General features: G+C 36.8%; 1 protein-coding gene across 12 annotated transcripts in view; it reads left to right on the top strand.

Annotated features, from left to right (window-relative positions):
• Window positions 1-255: 255 nt before the first annotated feature.
• Window positions 256-20,735, top strand: part of CAMK2D (calcium/calmodulin dependent protein kinase II delta) — a 322,111-nt gene continuing 301,631 nt past the window's right edge. For 3 of the 12 annotated variants that reach the window (XM_023220030.2, XM_023220026.2, XM_023220021.2), the window contains exons 1-2: window positions 329-1,179; window positions 2,764-2,858. In XM_023220030.2, the coding sequence (XP_023075798.1) occupies window positions 1,115-1,179; window positions 2,764-2,858 (160 nt within the window). In that variant the 5' untranslated portion in view covers window positions 329-1,114. Of the gene's footprint in view, window positions 1,180-2,763; window positions 2,859-7,090; window positions 7,713-20,735 lie in introns of those variants that run through there. The other 9 variants (XM_023220024.1, XM_023220025.1, XM_023220027.2 and 6 more) reach the window with 6 other exon arrangements.

Here is a 20,735-nt window from a genome sequence, read left to right as displayed (position 1 = left end):
GAGAAGTCACTGGTGCCCAGCGCGCAAAACAGGGGCGTGGGCTTCCGCGACCAAGGGCGGCAGCCTGGGGCCATCCTCGAGTTGCCCTGCATCTTCCCGCTCAGTCAGCCCCAGATTGAGGCAGGCTTCTCTGTGCGGGTTTAAATGGGTAACTGACGTCTCGCCTCATTCACCCAAACCTCCAGGCTTCTCCCCCGCACATCCTCCTCCACCCACCTGGTTTCTCCTAGACGGGTGTGCTTGTGTGTGCGACCGAAGGAGGGATAGCGAGAGATCCACGAAGGGACACGCTTGGAGTCGCTAGAGGGAGGTGTGGGACCAGCGAGGAGGGGGCTTCGCCAGGGAGGGGGTGCTGGCAGGCGGAGGGAGCGGCGGGAGGAGGCGCCGGGGGAGGAGACGGAGGCCTGGGGACAGCAGACGAGGCTTCGTCCGAGCCGAGCGCTCTTTCTCTTGCTGCGCCGTCTTGAAGCCGCGCGGGCTCGTGAGCAGCGCGAGGCAGTCAAGGTGCCTCGGTTCGCCGGAGCCGCTGCTGCCCGCTGGAGGGAAGCCGGCCCCGGGCGCGCACGCTCGCCCGAGCCCCGGCGCGCCCCGCGCCTGAGCCTGCTGACAGCTGCCGCTGGGCTCTGGCGGTCCGCTCCGGGCTCCGCGGCCTCTGCCCCGCTGCACTCCACCTCCGCCCCCTCGGACTCCCTCCCCTCTGCTTCTACCCCTCCTGCCTCCAGTGCGGATCGTTTCGCAACTGCTTGCCACTCGCCCCGTGCCCGGCTGTTTTTCCATTTCCCGGCCCCCTCTTCTTGAGTTATTTACCCCCTGTATTTGGGGACAGGGACTGGAAAAGGGGCGGGTGGAGCGTCCAGTGGAGAAGAAGGAAGCGAGGCCCGCAGGAGGAGGAGGATCGGCGGACCGTGGGGAGGAGACCCCACGCCACCGTTTCTGGTCATCTCCCCTCCCGCCCCGCCCCTGCGCACACTCCCTCGCGGGCGAGCTACTTTCGGACCAGGAAAGTAAGGGCGGCCCTGGGTGACAGCGCCGCGGGGCCAATCCCGGGGTTAGCCGCGCGTCTGCTCGCTTCTTGTCCGTCGCGCTCCCAGCCAGGGCACAGCCCGGACCAAGGATGGCTTCGACCACAACCTGCACCAGGTTCACGGACGAGTATCAGCTTTTCGAGGAGCTTGGAAAGTAAGCGCCTTTGCCCGGCATCCGCTTGTCCCTTTTCCAGCTGAGGGCGGGTCGCGTTGCCCCCGACCCACCGGCCTCCGTCTTGGGGCGAGGGAGTTTGGGAGGCGAGAGGAGTGGGACAAGGGCCCCTGGTTTGTCAGCTCTGGGGAAGGTGCTGTCTTAGTAAGGGGAGGGAGCGCAGAAGGCGTAGGACCCTTGCCACGACTGTGGCTCATTTCGATAGTCCCTAGCCCACCTTCTCCCGGTCCCCCACCCTTCTGCACTGAGAGACTTAGTGAATTTACGATCTCTGCAGTTGTAGCTGTCATCCTGAGAAGTGTGCGCGCGCGCCTGTGTGTAATGTGTGTTTGGAGAGGAAATTAGAACCCATGTAAAATGCAACATACATCATGTTTTCTGTAAATAGAGATGCCTCCTGGTTAGCTGGCGTGTCGGCCGTACTGAGGAGAACTCACAGCCTCAGACGGTGCCATATTTATTGATGCCGAAAGTTCAACTTGGCATGGAGACTATTTCGCATCCAGTAGTTGTTCTGTCCAGGAAAAGGGCCACCCAACAGAACCCAACCCCTTGCCCTATATCCACTGTTATTCTTTGCACCAGATTACTGTTCACCATCATTCTTCCTAGGATTTACGTGTGCATCTTTGCGTTCTCTGGGAGGATTTATTTATACAGGCAGCGGAAAAGCCCTCTGGAGACCGAGAGCGCTCTTTAGAGTAGCCTAGCATTGTGTAAAACCACCTCATTTACCCGACTGGCAGAACTACTTGGAGATATTAGGGAAGGAGGCAGGAGATCTACTGTGGACTTGTGTAAAGGGACCTAGGGGCTGAGCTGTGAATGCTGATTTTAGTAGCATTGAACCCAAACCCAATTCCTCTTTCACTAGTTTAGACTGTTACTTTTATGAAAGGGGTGCGTTGATATGTGTGTTGTTGGTTTATACTGTAATTAAAGGAAAGGTAAATATTTTTGAAGGTAATAAAAATTATATATGCATATATTGTCTGGTGTTAAAACATGGAGAATATGTCGGAAGAGCAGCTTAATTCAAATCTCTCCCCTCCCCCAGCCCAAAACAAGGCATAGAGAAATCACCATACCAGGATTTGTTAAACCATACTAATGTGCTCAAGATTGATATTTTAATGAAATTAATCGCCATCTTTACTTACTTGGAACCACATTAATTTTTTGTTTCCTACCAAAGTAAGTAGGCAGCAGATTTTTTTGCTGCTCTTCCTCTGCTCTCTTCTGTGCAGGGTTTTTCTCAGAGCATTTGGTGCTGTGAGTGTGAACTGTAAAATGTTTTCAAATTTTTTGTGCAAACAAGAGCGGTCATAATTGGCAGTTCCTTTCATTTTGTTGATTAATAATGCGTGCTCCCAGTTAAATAAAATTTACTTTTATTCTTAAACATTAAAGAAAGTCTAGGTTTCCAGGAAGAATTGTTCATTTACTGGATATTACTGTACTTCACTGGCAATCCACTAAAACCAATAAAAATGCTCAGATTTTATAAAGTTTTTAATGGAATGTTATATCTGTTATATTAATGACCTACTAATTATTGGTTTCCAGGGGGGCATTCTCAGTGGTGAGAAGATGTATGAAAATTCCTACTGGACAAGAATATGCTGCCAAAATTATCAACACCAAAAAGCTTTCTGCTAGGGGTGGGTATTTTCAACCACATATATTGGTTAATTTTGTATATGTCATGTTGATTATAGGTTCTGTTGTATGTAAATATATCGTACTTATAACTGAATTTTAGACTTAGGTGTCATATTACATATTGAGATTATTTTCTTCCTGAATGCTTCTTGGTCTGTACAGTTTAAAAACAAATGGAAAGATATAATTATTATTCCATACATTGCTATTAAAATTCTATCTGTCCTATGGGCAATAGCATGAATAACTATATTTTAAAGCAAATAAATGTCAGGTGCATTTTGCTTATAGTTTAAGTATAAAATAACTTTTAGAAAGACCATGGAATGGAAAAATATAAGTCTCACAACTGTCATAATTCCCTTTTGCTTTTGGGAGGAAAATAGGTCATAGCTCAGTTGAATCATATATTTCAATTGTAGTTACACTTGAACTTAATTCATCAAGGTATATTTAACAGTAATAGCTTTGATAAGAAAAAAAATTATGATTGCTATATTCTAGGAAGTTTAGTTTTATTTTGATGTTTTCTATGTGCAGCTCAGACCTTTACTTGATCTTCGCGTTAAGGCTTCACACAGACTCATGTAATGTATTTTACACGTGTAGTTTATAGCTACAGAGATAATTCATACTCGTAAAATAGCTGTTGACATAAGCAAAAAACTTGGAGGACTCTCACTGCGTTCTTTTTATTTAGTTGAACTCATGCAAAAGTACTTATGCTGAAATGTTAGGCATTCCAATTATTGTGGGCACGTGTCTGAGGTATTTCCATGGGAATTTATGGTTTGATGAAATAAAAATGAAATGAAAATGAACAAAATACCATAGTGTAAGCTCATCTCAGTGACCTGGTTTATTTCAAGTAATGAGAGAAGAAATTCCATTAGGTTTAGTTTTCCTCATTTAGTATGTCTTTTCAAAAGTGCTTCTTACCAAAGTCCTGGCATCATTGCTTTTGGTCTCTGCTATGATTAGTTTTTCCATATTTATTGCAAATTCTACTTTTAACATGCACTTTAGGTTTAGGTTGGTATTTTAGTTTATCCATTTGCATGGGATGTTGTTTTAATTTCCTTCATCTGATTTTGACATGATTCTGAGGAAGATCTATAAAGTAACCAGCACCACAGAATCATGGTATGAAAACTAATGAGAAGGATATTATGTTAATTATGTTCTCTTAGTCTCTACTCCACAGGAAGGTTTTAACAGTGAAAAGGAATTGCTAAACTCTAAGTGTCATTTTAATTTAAAAAAATGAAAATGTGTAGTTAGAATCTTTCAGTGTTTCTCTTATTTTCTTCTGTGTGCTAGATAATTTTGGCTGTGGTGGAGGTATCGTTTCTTTTGAAAGCATTACAATACCTATTCCAAGATTTTTGGTGGTGTTTCTTTCAAAACAAATCAGTGTAGTGCTTCACTTTTACTAATTTTCTTAATTAGAGCCATCCCTCTTCACTCATCTGAATTTGTGCTCCCTAAATCAGAATAACAAATATACTTGGGCCTTATCACATACATTTTACTCTCTTTTCCCTTCAATCTGTGGAGGAGAAGTCTTCTTTGGCCTGATGGAATCTCTTCTCCTTGCTACTCCACCAGTGTTCCTTACCTGCTCATATTCTGCTTCAAAGAACTATCTACGTGTCCCAAAGCTTTTTACCCCTTCTGGATTTAATGATTTTAATTACTCTACTTAGGAAAAGGTACTAGGGTGAAGAGTTAGGAGACATTCTTCTTGCCTGTTCTCTGCCATTTTTTTTTCCTTGTGACTTTGGGCAAGTTTCTTAACCTGTTGTATGTTAACCTACCTAAGTGTGAGCTGGTGGTGAAGAACATTATTAATGCTGCAACCAAAGGCTCTGAGTTTAACTTCTGAGTTTAACACTGGTTGTGTGATCTTGGGCATGTTAACTATATTCTCTGAGCCTCAGTTTCTTCATCTGTAAAATGGGAGTAATAACAGAATCCTTCCTCACAGGATTTTGTGTGCAATGAATGAATTAACATAGCATAGAACAGCACCTACCCCACAATATGCAGTCAATGAATATTATCTACTATTATTATCTAATAATATTAGGTTACTTTTGTGAAAGAACTTATAAATCCAGTGGCAGCCTTGGTTTAGCTATGAGAACTACGTTTGAATCTTTGCTGTACTAATTAGGTATAAAGTCTGTTTCCTTCTCTGGATATCAGGTTCTTCACCAGTAAAATGGGAAATTATACTTATGGAGTCTCATGGGGTGTTCTGAGGATTCAGGGAAATTAATAAGAATCACTTCTTAAACTGCAAAGTATTGTGTCAATTTTACCTCTTATTGTTCTTCTGAAAAATTACAGAACTTTTCCTTCAAAATGGTCAACAATTTTATTTTATATTGTAACACTAATTGGAGCTGGTTGTAGAATATTTGTGCCTTTGAATGAATTCATTTGTTTAACCTGTACTCATATTGAATTATAAACTCTTGAAGAAAAAAATACCATGTTTTCATTTTTTGATATAACATTCCATAGAATTGAGGGCATAGAAAAGGCTCAGTACAGAGTAACGAGAATCAAATATGGTTGTTGAATGACTTGTAAGTGTTAAGTACTTAATTTACTCCTAACAACAAGCAAATACTGAAAATAAATCTGTGAAGTAGTATATTAAAAGGATATGTCTTAACATGTTAATTCTTTAATGACACACGTTTCAGAGAAAATAATGATCCAAATAAACCATTTTTGCAGAAAAATTTTAAAAATAATGAATATATTCAAAGGCAAATGTAGAATGAATTGCAAAATAATATGTTTGTTTTTTCTAAGGTACTGATTTTTGAGAGTTGCATATGGCAACTTTTGTGGAACATACTTTTTTTGTGCAAATTTTTGTTTATATTTGAAATTCCATGACTCTGTATACCCAAGCCTTTAGTCTATTTGTTTTAAAGACCAGGCAGCTTCTCCAACTCCACTAATGTTCTTTAAATATAACATTACAACTGAAAAAGAAAGGGCTATTGTTAATAAATTTAAGACCACGAGGGAATTGCCAAAAATTTGGCTACATTCCTGCATAAATTTGCACATCCAACTATACTGTCAACCAGGCATTTTTCTGTGCCTAGATTTTAATGGATTTCCAGCAGACAGTTTCAGTTGTATTTCCTCTCAGCTGTTAGTCATACATACCATATTTGGGGAACTCTGAGTCAATTGAAGAATTTCTTACCTTTTGTGTTAGCATGTGCATGCATAGAACATTCATTATACTATACTGAGCATGTAAATGAATACACTCATATATAATTTCGCTTATTTTGAAAATAAAAAGTAGTATGGAAGCATCTCAAGCATCTTATATTTTATATATAAATTCTATCTTCTATAAAGTTTTTGTTAGATGGGCATTGAGGGCATGCTTAGTAAATGTTGAATAGTGATAATAGAATTTTTGCCTTACATTTTCACCATGAGAATTAGAAATTACACCATTTTAATCCCAAACACAGTTAGGGTAGTACTTAACAAAAGCCAACTTTTTCTGCTGTTTTGATATTCTGTTTATTTATACATGTTTAGAACTGTGCACTGTTGTCAAATTATATAAAGTCCAAGAAGAGCTGTGATTGCAGTTCAGAATCCAGTGGACTGATGGTTCTGATGGCAGATATCTTTAGAAATAGTACCTATGGTTTGTTTTGCATTTCAAAGCCTCGTGGCGGTAAAATATTTTATGTGGAAGTAATGGCTTCTTGACATTCATCTTCCAGTGTATTTCTTGATCGTTAGAAACCACTTGACTGTTTATATAGAGTCTGATGTGCCACAGTCCCTATTTTTGTAAAATATAATACCTTATAGTATAGGGTTAAAAAATAAGTTATTACAAGTATATGTTACCTCTACTCCATTGCTAAAGTTAAAAGGGATTTCATTTTATATTTCTGTAAAACATCAGGCTTAATCAGTTAAGTCACTTTGATATTCTTTGATTTTACTAGTTTTATTAATTCCTAAATTGATGATATTAGTAGTACATGAATCAGGACTTTATAAAACTACTTGTCCATGTATACAAAATTGGGCCTCATCTATAAAATCTAAATGTTGTGTGTGTGTGTGTATATATATGCATATATATATATATCCCTAAGTAACCCTTTTTGATGTTATAAAAGGGATGCTAAAAACTAATTCTTGCTACTTTTCTTTTATTTTTGGCATCCAGGTAGTCAAGAAAGTACTGTTATTTCTCAACTTCAGGGTTACTTGTCTTGAATTGGAAGTAGAACCGAAACTATACAGATGGATTAAGTTCTGATTATACATTATTGATTTGGCAAGTTGGAACAATTTGGACAAATTAAAATTTGAAGGTTTCTTGGCAAGAACAGTGTTTTAAGAAAAAAATTAGTAAATCATTTTTATATTTGTACATAGAATCTCCCCAACTCTTCAGTTAGGGACCCAGAAGTGGCATGTGTCATCCTTATTATTTTGTATCCTTTACTTACGTTTAGTTGTATTTACATTCTTTCATAGGTCTTGATATTAAACATTCATTTTCTTCTTTTGTTGAATGAAAACATTACTGCTATTCAAAACTAGTTAGGAGATACAAATAATAAAAAAAAGTATATCCACACTTCCAGGAAATAATAGAATCCTTTTCTGTATTTCATTAAATAAAGAAAACTTAATAAAGAAAGTTGTTGTCAGGTGCCGTACTGTGTGATATTAATAACTAGTATAAATCTCTACCTGATTGTGTGAGAACTTTGTTTAGACAATTAGATTAATTCTTCTCATTTCCATTGAAATGTTGAATAAACTGAATATAAAAATTAAAATTTAGCAGTATATCACCTTTTATGGATCTTTTTAATAGTAATAATCACAAATTACTAGAAATCTTATATGTACTGGGCTTTTCTTGGGCATCTAACTTTTTTGTTAACTAGAATTTTAATTTATTTTTAAAGTCTTTTCCTTGGGCTTATACTGAGGTTAACTCGTATCTCTAGGACTGGGTTGGTATATTTTTTAACGTCAGTCTTCATCATTTATTGAGGTGTAATGTATGTAGTGTTTTAATCATTGGCAATTAATTAATGATTATTTACATAGAGGCTGTATTAAAGATTTTAAGTTACAATGGTATTTTTAGTAAACTACACTGCAATGTGTTAAATAGAGTATTAGCAACATTTTAACTCTAAAACATATCTTTATATTTCAAATCACTTTATAGATCATTAAGTATATTCACATGACTTTATTTTATGTGTTTAATAAATATTAAATGATTTCAGTGGACACTGTTAGGAAAAATAAAGGCTATCTACATAAATAGACATAATAGAAGACATAAATGGCATTACAATTCAAGCATGAATAAAGTACTATGGGCTTTTAAAGGAGGAAAAGATTATTTCTGCCCAGGGATATAAAGAAAGGCTTTCATATAGTATTGATTTAAATAAATTTTGAAAACTATAATGTAGATGGGGCTTAAGTACCACCCCCCCACCCGAAAACAAAAGAGTCTAAATAAACAATTTGGGGAAGTTGCTCAAAGTAGTTTAAATATCTGATTATAACAAAATATTATGTTATTCATATGGTAAATTTGTTGTAATTATCAGTATACAGTTATTTTTAGAATAAAATTATTTTAAATGAAGTAGGCTATTTTTTAAGTGACAAAATTCCTCTAATTCCAGTTGAGAGGGATATAGCAATACTTAGGAGAAATCATAGACCTTTCATCTGCCATAACTTCTCTTATTCTAGCATAGGGAAACTGGCAGGTTTGAAGAGGAGAGAGGGCAGCTTTTTTTGTTAGGTTTGTTTGGTTTTGCTTTTAAATCTCTTAACTATCATTGTAATTACACACAATGACACAGTGACATCATTGGTTTTTTTAGTTACCTGACCCCCTTTTCTGGTGTTACAGTCTCATTTTAACTCCTTAGAACCATGTTTATTACTACCAAAATCAATAATGCCATCTTCATCATTAATAATAATTTAGAAAAATATAAATATTAATAGCCATTATTTGAAGAGTCCCTTCTATGAGACAATAGGTATATATTTACAAGATACTTTGTTTTGTTTTATTTAACCCACACTGCAGCCTCCTAGAACAATATTATATCCATTTTAAAAAAGGATACTGAGGCTCTTGTATAAGGCCTCAAAATTAGTAACTGATTAAGAGTCAGGATTTCAATCCAGTTTTCTCTGGCTGTAAAGTCTGACTCTTTCCATTGTCACCTCCTGTTGATTGCTATTAGAGAGAACTTATCTTAACCTCTCTGTATTCACCTGTGTGTGCTTAACTGATCTTACAAACTCCAGAGTCCTTCATACAAAGCACTATGCCTTACATTTTATCTTCCCACTGCAGTGTGGGGAATTGAGTATTTCTTTGGGAAAATACATTTAGAGTTCCAACTTATGAGAGAAGATAGTCTTTTAAATGCTACTGTAACATAAGATCAAAGTGAAGGTTCAGACAGTCCCTCCATGCTATCTTCTGGAAGGAAAACAATATAGTGAAAAATGTTATTATTATAAAATGGTAGGAAAATGGTTAAAGGGGAGTTAACTATTTTGGTAAACTTAATTCATTAACTGATCAAAAATATCTCACTATACAATAAGTTTCTAGGATTACTTCTAAATGATTCAGTTGTCACTGCAAACAAAAACTCAGCCCTTCACCAAATCCCAGAGAAACCTACTCAGAAAGCTGTTCTACTCTTCTGGTTCATCTTGTTTAACCAGTGAAGAATGGAAGACAAATTTTTGTTGTTTTGTAGTTTCCTTTTGAACAACATTGTTGTATGTAGCAAATTCTTACAAAAAGGTGGCAATTTAAAGAAAAATATAAAATTGTCAAGTTCTATATTTGTTGGAAAAATAAACTTAGGTGTAGCAAGTAATATAAAGGTACACAGAGAAAGTATTGTGATATAATATTTATATACAGTTAATTGTTTTACAGTAGGTTTCCTATTTTCCTTTAGTTAGGTTGATTACATAGGAATTTTAAAACTTTTATTGCATAAAACTTGATATATGTAATTATATCATATTTATTTAATTTTATAACAATAAGCACTCAGTAAGCCTCCACCCAATAACTAGAACATTCTCCCTATTTTCGAAGCTACCTGTGTGCTTTTTGTTGATCCTTATCCCTTGTATCTCCCTGAGAGCTAATCCCTATCCCTAACTTTTTTAGGAGAGAAACCTCTTTTTATTTCTTCATACCCTGGAGTTTTTTAATTAACTGGCTGATCTCAGTGGACCAATCAGTCATTCATAGAATAAATCTATGTACCCATTTTCTAGGTAAATTGTATTTTATTTTGTGTGGTATATGTGTAAACTCGTGGAATAAAATGCATTACTTCTCATATATTAGTATATAATTTTACCTCTCTCTTAAATATAGGCAATGCTTAATTTATTTTGATTTTTTTTAGTAACAGGAAATTATTTTCTTCCTATGTCTGATAATTTAAAAAAATTTTTTTTATATATATATTTTTGAGACAGAATCTCGCTCTGTCGCCCAAACTGGAGTGCAGTGGTGTGATCTCCGCTCACTGCAACCTCCACTTCCCAAGTTCAAGTGATTCTCCTGCCTCAGCCTCCTGAGTAGCTGGGATTACAGGTGCACGCCACCACGCCCAGCTCATTTTTGCATTTTTAGTAGAGGCGGGATTTCACCATGTTTGTCAGGCTGATCTTGAACACCTGACCTGGTGATCTACCCATGTGTGCCTCCCAGAGTGCTGGGATTACAGGTGTGAGCCGCTGCACCTGGCCAAAATTTTATTAATGATAATGTATACACATTGAAATAAAGCATGAGTAACTTATATAAAAGTAACTTATTAAATGTAAATATAGTAATTGAAAATTTATCAAAATTTTCTGTTTTATAAAGAAATTGTGGATAGTTGAGATATGCCACATTATGCTATTAGTGTTTAAATTAAAATTTGATGTTTTGATAAGGAAATAAGTACTTCTGCGTTTTTTTGAGGAATGTTCTGGATAGTTTGAATTTCTGCTGCGTGGTATTTGTTAGTAATACTGCCCCAAACTCGGCATATTCACAGGAGACTCATCAACTTTCCCCCTCTGTCAGTGGCACAATAGTTTTCCTAAACTTTCAAGCATACCTGATTTTTTTTTTCTTACCCCATCTCAACACCTTTTTCATTTTTTCCTTATTTTTCACCGTCCCAATTTGAACTCTCTTTTCTTTTTGCTTCAACTCTTTTGTTTTGGTTTTTGAGACACAGTTTCTCTGTTACCCAGGCTCTAGTGCGTTTGTGAGAACCTAGCTTACTGCAGCCTCCAATGCCTGGGCTCAAGTGATCCTCCTGCCTCAGCCTCCTGAGTAGCTGGAACCACAGTCATGTGGCACCATGCCCAAGTAGTTGTTTGTTTTTATTTTTTGTAAAGACACAGTCTCTCTGTGTTCCCCAGGCTGGTTGGTCTTGAACTCCTGGCTGTAAAGCAATCCCCCTATCTCGGGCTCTCAAAGACCTGGGATTATAGGCGTGAGCCACTCACTGTGCCTGGCTGCTTCAACTCTTTTAGATAGCCTCCTAAATGGGTTTGGTAGATGATAGTTGCACATTTTTTATTCGTTTATTCAGCTCATCATTAGATCTTTTAGCACTCGTTGTGCTGGGCAACTTGATACGTTTTAGAGATACAGAGGTGAAAGACGTTTCTTCCTCAAGTATTTCCTGGCCTATGAGTATGGATGACAGCCTGGCATTTAGTAGAGTTTGTGAAAGGGCTGTGATAGACGCGTGCACAGGGCCTTTGAGAGCATGCAGAGACAGGCTCAGGGAGGTTGGTCTCACATATTTCCTGAAAAGACTGATGTGTGAGGTTGTATTTTGAATAAATTAGGTGAGCCTGCTAGAGAAGGGAGTAGGCAGCCTGTTCACAGGGAGCCTGCTCCATCTTCCTGAGGGAGTGAGTACACCTAGTACTGTTGCAGTACTCTCTCCTTTAAGATCCAGTTCGGATGCTGCCTCCTCCGTGGTCTCTACCTTCTTCTCTCACCTCTCCTTACTTTCTCTAGCCAGAGAGATTGTTGTCTCCTTCTTTGTCCTTTCAATAGATCTTTCATATCTTATGGAGCTTGCCAGATTTCTCCCCTTGTATAGCAGTCATACATGTTGTGGCCTTCAGGCATTTGGTGATGTTTCTTAGTTTATCTTCAGTCTGTGCCTGGCACAGTAATTAATATTGCAGATACTTGTAAATGTTTGTTGGATAAATGGACAAATAATTGCATGACCAAGTAAGATTCTGTATATTGAAATAGACATGCTTCAAAGAGAAACCTATGACTGGCAAAGTAAATGAAAATTGACTAAGACTTCATCTTCATGTCAAATGGCATACAATAATTCTATAAATTAATTTCTAATTCACAAATTATTCCATAAGTTCTGTCATGACAAATTCTGCTTTATTGGAAAGAGTTTTGTATAATTCAGTATTTTCTTTTTGAGCAACTACTTGCAAATTCTTATTGCTGCTTTTTTTTTAAAACCATGTATTATAAAGTGGCTCATTAATGAGGGCTAACGTTCCCGTGGTCTGTGTGTCCATCAGCACCACTTTAATAATTTCAGACTCATGTCATGATTAAATTATTTTAACATGTTTGAGTTTAAAAAAATTTTTGATCCATTCTACAGAGGTAACTGATTACTTACTTTTTCGTTTATTTTTTGACAAAGCTCATTTTTAAGCAGTATGGTGACACTTTATAGAGTTTTAGATGTACATATCATGGATGTTATTTGCTTAGAGGATATTTGTTTTTTTAGTAAAGGCAGTTAGAGGCTAGCTGTTTCAACTGCTGTGTCTGTCGCTGAGAAATTTGATGAGGGAGAGTGTACTTGTTTCTGTATTGGAAGGCTCTTATATGTTGAAAAGCACTTACTTGTGTTCTCTCCTCAAGGAAATTTCTTGTGTGATATGTTGCAAGACACTGGGCGGGATGGGGATGGTTCATAATTCTATAGCTTTACAGTGCTAATATATATACTAAATTAGAGACATATTTCTAATAGCTATTCTAATATATTTAATGTTATATATTACATTCTATTTATAGCTCTTACATATGAGAAAATATTCTTTTCATAAAAATATTCCTATCATATTTTTAAATGATGACTTAAAGACTTTAGTCATAGTCGCAATAGTGATTTGGGGAATTAGTGCAGGTGTACATTTTGGCAGTTTTGTAGAAATTTTATCCATGATGAATATTTTATTACTTTGATAAAATGAATTTTATATGCTTTAATACTAAATATTAATATTTTAGGTATAGAGAGAATTACAAACTTCAGACATACCTCTGAAATAAATATTTATTTATTACAGTTTTGTATAAATACATTTTAAAATAATCATATCATAAAATATATATATTCTAATTACAGAATTTGGGTAATTATGGAAAAATAGAATGAGGGAAAGACACATTTGTAGTTCATTTCCCCCAAACAAGCACTGTTAACATTTTGTCACTTCCTTTTTCTTTAGAATACTGGACTAAAATAGTACAATTTTGTGTCCTGCTTTTTTACTTAAAATTATAAAATTTCCCTATGTACTACAAATCTTTTGAATTCTTAATAAGTGAATTATACTTCACTAAGTGACTAGAACACCAATTAATTATTTTGGTATTCCTAGTATTTTTTTTTAAATTTTTGCTTTTTGCTATGATGACTGGCACTATTATAAACATTCTTTTGTGTAATTTTTTTATAGTTCTGATTAGTTTCTTAGGAAATATTCATAGAGGAGAATTGATGGGTTAGAGGATTAAATGTCATCAAAATTTTTCTTGCCTAATTACTTCCTGTAAATTTTGTACGTTTCCACCAATGACAAAGTATGCGAGCGAGAAATTGAATTTTAAGGAGTGTGATTCTAAATTTCAATTCCAATTTAACAAAAAATGCTTATTCACCATGTTCTGGTCCTTCTGCTAGGTGCCGGATAAATGAAGGTACAAAGGACAAAAGTCCCTCCTTTCAAGGTGAACAGATGTAAAGTCAAGTAAAATTACCATTCAGGTTGATAAATCTAACAATGGGAGTGTTTACTGGGTTCTGAGGTGTAGGAAACAAGTGTTGGGTTGATGAGAGGTCAGGGAAAATGTCCTAGAGGAGCTGATGTTTGAATTGGCTTTCCAAAAGAATCAGTTTTGAACTGAGAGATAGGTAGGAAAAAAACAAGTTTCAAAGGATATGATGAAAAAATACTCATGAGAAGCCAGAATATTTGAAAGTACCAATAAAGACTGAACTTGAGATAAGCACTTTCTAACTCTTGGTGATCAACTTATCAGGTATAGAGTTTTATGAAAGCATGCAAAAACGGATGAAAAGAATGGGAGTTTTTTCTTCCAATGAATCATTAAGTATAGCAAGAGTTGGAGGTTCTTAAATAAGGGCAGATTATGGAATTTTACAACACTGAATTATTTGAAATGAACAGGTGATAAGAGAGGAATAATTAACCTCTTTCCTACCTCATATTTTGTTTTAGTGAGCCTTGGGGCAATACAAAAAGTTAAGAGTAACTAAGTAGAAAATAAAGGACTGGAGGATAATTAGAAATTTTTTTAAAAATATCAGCTAGTACTTTAAAGTGCACTAGGCAATCCAGTTTGTATTTATAAATAAGAAAAGGTAGTTCCTGTAGTTGCAGTATGGATTAATGACTGTTTAAAAAAGGTTTCATAGGTTTCTGCTCAAATCCAAAACTAAGATGTCTAAAAATGTACTGACATCATTAACTGCTTGAATGCCTGTTATCAAGATAGTGCTTGGCACCCACCACAGGTATTTATTGAATACATGAAGGAATAAAATGATTCCCAAACGATATCATCTTATGATTAATAAATACACATTTGAGGACCTAGAACTTTTAGCAGTAAGATTTGCATACACTTTTCCTAACTATTGCATGTTTTTGTTTTTTTTTAAAAAAGAAAAGTTCAGAATTCTACTGTTAGATTAATTCTGTGATATAGTTTATAATTTAGCATAAGCTGGTAATAGGAAAATAGTCACTTCTTTATTCCCATGATTTAAATAACGAAACAATCTTCCACTCACTTAGAAGACAACTTTGACTTAAATATTTAGCCTCCCTAGCAAGGCCCAGCTATGAATTTTTTTCCCTGTTTTTAGAAGAATTTTAGCAATAGTAAAAAAGCTTAATATGTAAGATTTTGCTATTTTTGTTAGTTTTGAGGACTGCTTGCCTTGTAGTTTAAAGGGGGAAAAAGGATCATTGTTTTACTCAATATATTTATATATATTATTAATGGTAGTTTTTTTTTTTTTTAGTTGATGTAGGAACTTTGGGAGTAGAGCAGAAAGCCTATTGACTTCAAAAATAGTGACCCAGGGTTGGTATAATCATTAGAAAGCAGGCTGGGAAAAATCCTAATTCCAGACCTCAAGTAGAATTTTAGTATCAGAGTCACTCCTGTTCCCTAAATGTAGATCTCCTGATTTCAGGCCATTTTTAATTCTAATAGAATTAGAGAAGAAGACAAATAAAAGCTGTCAAAGAGAACTATTTACCTCCTATAGATAGGATTGAGACCTACTTTTCTGTAATTTTTTAAGTTTTTTGGGGAACAATTTCTTTGGGTTGATTTTGCCCCCTTCACCCAATGCATCTGTGTGATCAGGAGAAGGGAAAACAAGATTTAATTGTTAACTTTTAAAAAGTCCGTTTGAAAGAAAAAATATATACTGTCTTATATTGACAGAGAACCAATTATTGGGTTACCTTCAACACTGTATCCTCCATTTAGTGCTGATAATCATAATGTCCATAATCTCCCAATAACAAGATAATAAAGAGGCTCTGAGGCATGAACAGGGGTGGCTAAAGGATCATTGAGATCACTTTTAAAATAATAATGATTTATAGAAATGGAGTTAATATTTGTTGACCTTCTACAAACTTTAAAATAGATACAAGGTTTCAAGGTATCTGTTTTGAAATAATCCAAACCAAATAAATCTAAACTTAGAAATACCAGTATTAGAAATATACAGTGAACACACACAACGTCAATTTTGAAAACAGCACTTAGCTTTGAGAGGATAATTTCTCCTTCACCCTGAATGAAATGATTTATTCAGCCCTTCTGTATCAAGCTTAGGGGATAAAAGAGGGAAATGGAGTGAGAAATGAGTCTTTGGAAAATTATTATAACTCACACTAATGCTTATTTAGCATCTTTCATTCAAGGACCTTAAGACATTTCCTAATTGAGTTCCATAGTACTTCTGGAGTGTGGGTAAGGGACATTCAGAGACTGCTGTACCCAGTGCTGTAAGGCCTGCCATCCCCGAGTGGCATGTTGCAGCTGTTTTGTAGGGTGCATCATATTCCCTTCTGGGCCAGATAATGGAGGAGACAGCATTATCAAGCTGAAATCCCAGAAGGATTAGGGGAACAGGAATGAATCACCTGGATTGGAATTTGGCCAGCTTTCTGGGTCAGAAACCCTATTCCTATAAAAATATTCTATCTTTAAAACATTTTATATTCTGCTTTATCCCCAAGAAAATAAACTCTACATCACTTGTTTTCTGCCAGTACCTTTGGGAGCTTAACATTAATATTGAAGAATGTGACAGCCTATGTGGCGCGGTGGCTCAAGCCTTTAATCCCAGCACTTTGGGAGGCCGAGACGGGCGGATCACGAGGTCAGGAAATCGAGACCATCCTGGCTAACACTGTGAAACCCCGTCTCTACTAAAAAATACAAAAAAAAAAAAAAAAAAGAAAGAAAATGAGGTTAGCATTTTATCTAAAAGATATTAGAAGAGAAAAACTATTTGTATTATGCCTGTCAAAAGTAAGCTGTGAGGTGCCAGGCGCAGTGGCTCATGCCTGAAATCCCAGCACTTTGGGAGGCTGAGGCAGGCAGATCACGAGGTCAGGAGATCCAGACCATCCTGGCTAACACAGTGAAAACCCGTCTCTACTATAAATACAAAAAAAATTAGCTGGGCTTGGTGGCATGCGCCTGTAGTCCCAGCTTCTTGGGAGGCTGAGACAGCAGAGTGGCGTGAACCCGGGGGGCAGAGCTTGCAGTGAGCCAAGATTGTGCCACTGCACTCCAGCCTGGGTGACAGAGCAAGACTCCATCTCAAAAAAAAAGTAAGCTGTGGTGGTCATGAAGATAATAACATATGACCAGGTCCCATAAAAAACTTACTAACTGGTTTGATGAACAGGAGACATACATAGATAATTATGAAGAAGATATATATGTATCTTCAGTATCAGAAGAAAGTATTATGAGAATTCAGTGTAGCCTAGTGATGACATTTAATGGTAGAAGCAAGAAAGGTAACATTGACGAAGCAGAAGTTGTGGTGCATAGAAGGAAGAAAGAAGGACAAAGACACAGGAATGCAGGAAAGTATCTAATGTTTAGGGAAGAACCAAAAATGTTGATTTGGGTAAAGGATAGACAATCTCGGAAATCAGGAAAGAAAAGGTTAAAAACACATAAAGGTAGTTTACCAAATTGCGAATGTGCTCTTAAGTATACCAGAGACACATTAAAGAGAGCCTCTGAAGTTACTTGGTAGCAGTGAATGAATAGGATTGATTGGCCTAGAGTATGAGAGACGCTGAGATTCTGAAACCTTAAGATAATAAGAGATAAGGCAGGAGGACACAAGGAGGACTGAGGTTTCAAAGCTGAGTCATGGGGAGAATTAGTTTTCACATAACAAGTTGAGAAGTGAGAATCAAGAACTGATTTAGATGAGGGAAAATGATTAATTGACATGTATTGAGGTATATGCAATATATTCACATTGAATTATCAAAAAGACCTTTGAAAATTGGGTGTGGTCCTTGAGAAAGTGCCTCTGGAGACCATGCAATGTACTGTATACGTTACCAGAATTGGCTATGAAATCAGATTGCCAAGATTCAAGAAGTGGCTCTACCACTTCCAAGTTCTTATGACCTTCCCAAGCCTTGATTTTCTTATAAAACTGTGATAATCAATTTTGCTGCTATGATAATCGATTTTGTGATTCATTTGCATGGAGAAGATAGTAGAAGCTATGCTAGTGGATAAGACTACAAAGGAGAGTATAGAAAGGAAAGAAAAGAGGGCCTAGGATAGTGTTGCAGGGAAATACTGCATTTTAATGGATGAAAAGAGGGCTAGTTTAGGATAAATGGAAGGATATGGCAGAAAGGTATGAAGGAAATTAGGATAATGCAGTGATTTGAATTCTGAGAGAGGGAATTTTTGCAAAGGAGGGGTGGCTAGTAATGCTCAGAATTGTAGAAAAGCAGAGAGAAACGAAGACCAAGAAAAGCCCTCAATTTCCCTTAGGGCAGAATTTCAATAGTGTTTAGGACAAGGTCATGAGGATTGGGTCATTAGACTGTTACTTGTTTTCTTTCGTATGCTCAGAACCTAGCACATTGCATAAAATATAACAGGTATTTAATGTTTGCTGAAGGATAAAGAATTAATGACTTTTTTGGGATTAAGGAACAAATGGAGATAGCATGCAAAAGTTTGCTTCTTTAAGAAAATAGAGGGCCTGGCATGGTGGCTCACACCTGTAATCTCAGCACTTTGGGAGGCTGAGGTGGGCGGATTACGAGGTCAGGAGATTGAGACCATCTTGGCTAACACGGTGAAACCCCGTCTCTATTAAAAATACAAAAATTTAGCCGGGTGTGCTGGTGGGCGCCTGTAATCCCAGCTACTCGGGAGGCTGAGGCAGGAGAATGGCGTGAACCCGGGAGGTGGAGCTTGCAGTGAGCCGAGATCCCTCCACTGCACTCCAGCCTGGGCGACAGAACAAGACTCCGTCTCAAAAAAAAAAAAAAAAAGGCGGAGGGGAAGAAAAAAGAGAAAAAGAGAATTGGGAGTAATTCCAGGGATTTGTCAGGTCAAGGGAATTAACTTTGGGGATAAATAAAACCAAAGCTTATTTGAAAGAAGAGGAAAAAGACTAAGTAAGGAAGAGAAGGACTGATAATGCAAGGAAAGAGGGTAGTATTTATTGAGCACAGTTGAGGAGGTTGTGGGCATGAGTGAGAAGAAATGAGTTTAGGGAAAATGCATTCTTTTTCCTCAGCGGGCAGCAAGAGAGTGAGAAAACAGCACATACTGAAAGGTTTTGAGGTGGCGAAGAGGACAGTTACAGTTCTGCTGAGAAGAAGAGAAATAGAAGTGAGGTTGAGAAGTTGGATGGCCTTTGGAGATTGTAGAAAGGAGGCAACCAAGAGCATTGTGCAGTAGTAGTAACAACCTGAATCATTAGCAGGTTCAGGCCTTGAATCTAGCACCAAAGTATCCAAAAATGGCTCCCAGAACCTATGGCTCAGCAAGGTGAGACTGCAGAGATTCTGGCATTTTTAAAAGATTTAAGGAGAAAGGTATCTTTTGTTTACATTAATTTTTCTTAATTCACATGGCTAGTAATAATAGAGCAACTAGAATATAAACCCAAACTAGCTAATAGCAAAACCCTTAATATTGTCATTCTATTATGTTCCTTCCAGGTTGCATCTAGCAGAGAGTTGAGGTGAGGGAGGCAGTTAGAAAGCAAAAAAAATTGAAAATCAAATTTTATTCTCTAGGAATAACTGCCAGAATGATGTCATTTTGGAATGTTCAGTAGTATATTTCTTTTTCTATCTGAAAGTGAAACCTGGGAAATCTTTAATTTACAGTCTAAGTTTCCCTTATTTTCAATTTCATTCCATTTTTCTGCATAAACAAAGGACTCAACAGGCAGCTTTTGATGGCTCAGGGTTGTTCATAGTTTTTATCAGTAGTAAAGTACTATTTATAGATAAAAATTATCATAGATCAGAAATAGGTAGTACATGCTATGAAAACATAAAGTGGTTCATCCTGGATGTCATATTACCAAAGTTGAATATGGTTCATCATCGTGAATATTCTATTTCTTGTGCCTTGCTTACATTCCTATCTATATGTCTCTGGTTTAGTGACTGTGATGATTGGGACTTTTGGTTTGGTAAGTTTTCCCAAAAGCCATTGGTATTCCTAATGCTTTTTTAAAAAAGTCTGTCTCTTTTTAAAATTTGCTTTTCCAAGTTCACTACAAAGGCTTACTTTGCTCCCTGAGGGGAAAAAAAATGAACTCAAGAATTGTTATTGAGGTAGGTGTCCTTAGTGGGTGTTTGATGTCATTTTTTCTTTTTACATAAAATGTTTTTTTCCACTTTATTATTCTTTTGCCCGTTTCTTCTCTCATTACTATTACTATTGATGTTTAAAATCCAATTATTCCTGATTTTTCCCTTCTCTACCACACTGTTTCTCACAAACAAAACAGTTTCTTGAGTTCAGACTTCAAAGTTCCAGAAGACATCTACTTTGTACCTTCCCTGGTTATTAGCTTTTATCTAATAAGGAAAGTTTGATATTTTTTATGCTGAAAATTTTGTAACCCTTGGACTTTGTTTATCTGGTTCCCAAGGGCTCTCATGTCTTATATTGTCCTCATTATGCCAGTCATCATTTATTTGTTCATTCATTTACTCATCTATAACAAATATTTATTGAGCAGCTGCTATGTGTAGGCACAGTTCTTGATTCTGGGGGTAGATTCGTTAACAGAGTTAAGATGAGAGACATGGCTAAAGGCATTTCGATAGATAAGTACCATACAGTGCTATAAAGAAAATATAGAAAGGCTGTAAATTAGATAATGACCTCATTGGAGTTACTTTAGATACAGCTGAGGATGCAGCAT

Source organism: Piliocolobus tephrosceles, chromosome 3, assembly GCF_002776525.5.
Source record: "Piliocolobus tephrosceles isolate RC106 chromosome 3, ASM277652v3, whole genome shotgun sequence".
Taxonomy (NCBI): Eukaryota; Metazoa; Chordata; class Mammalia; order Primates; family Cercopithecidae; genus Piliocolobus; species Piliocolobus tephrosceles.
This window is presented reverse-complemented; position numbering and strand designations above follow the sequence as displayed.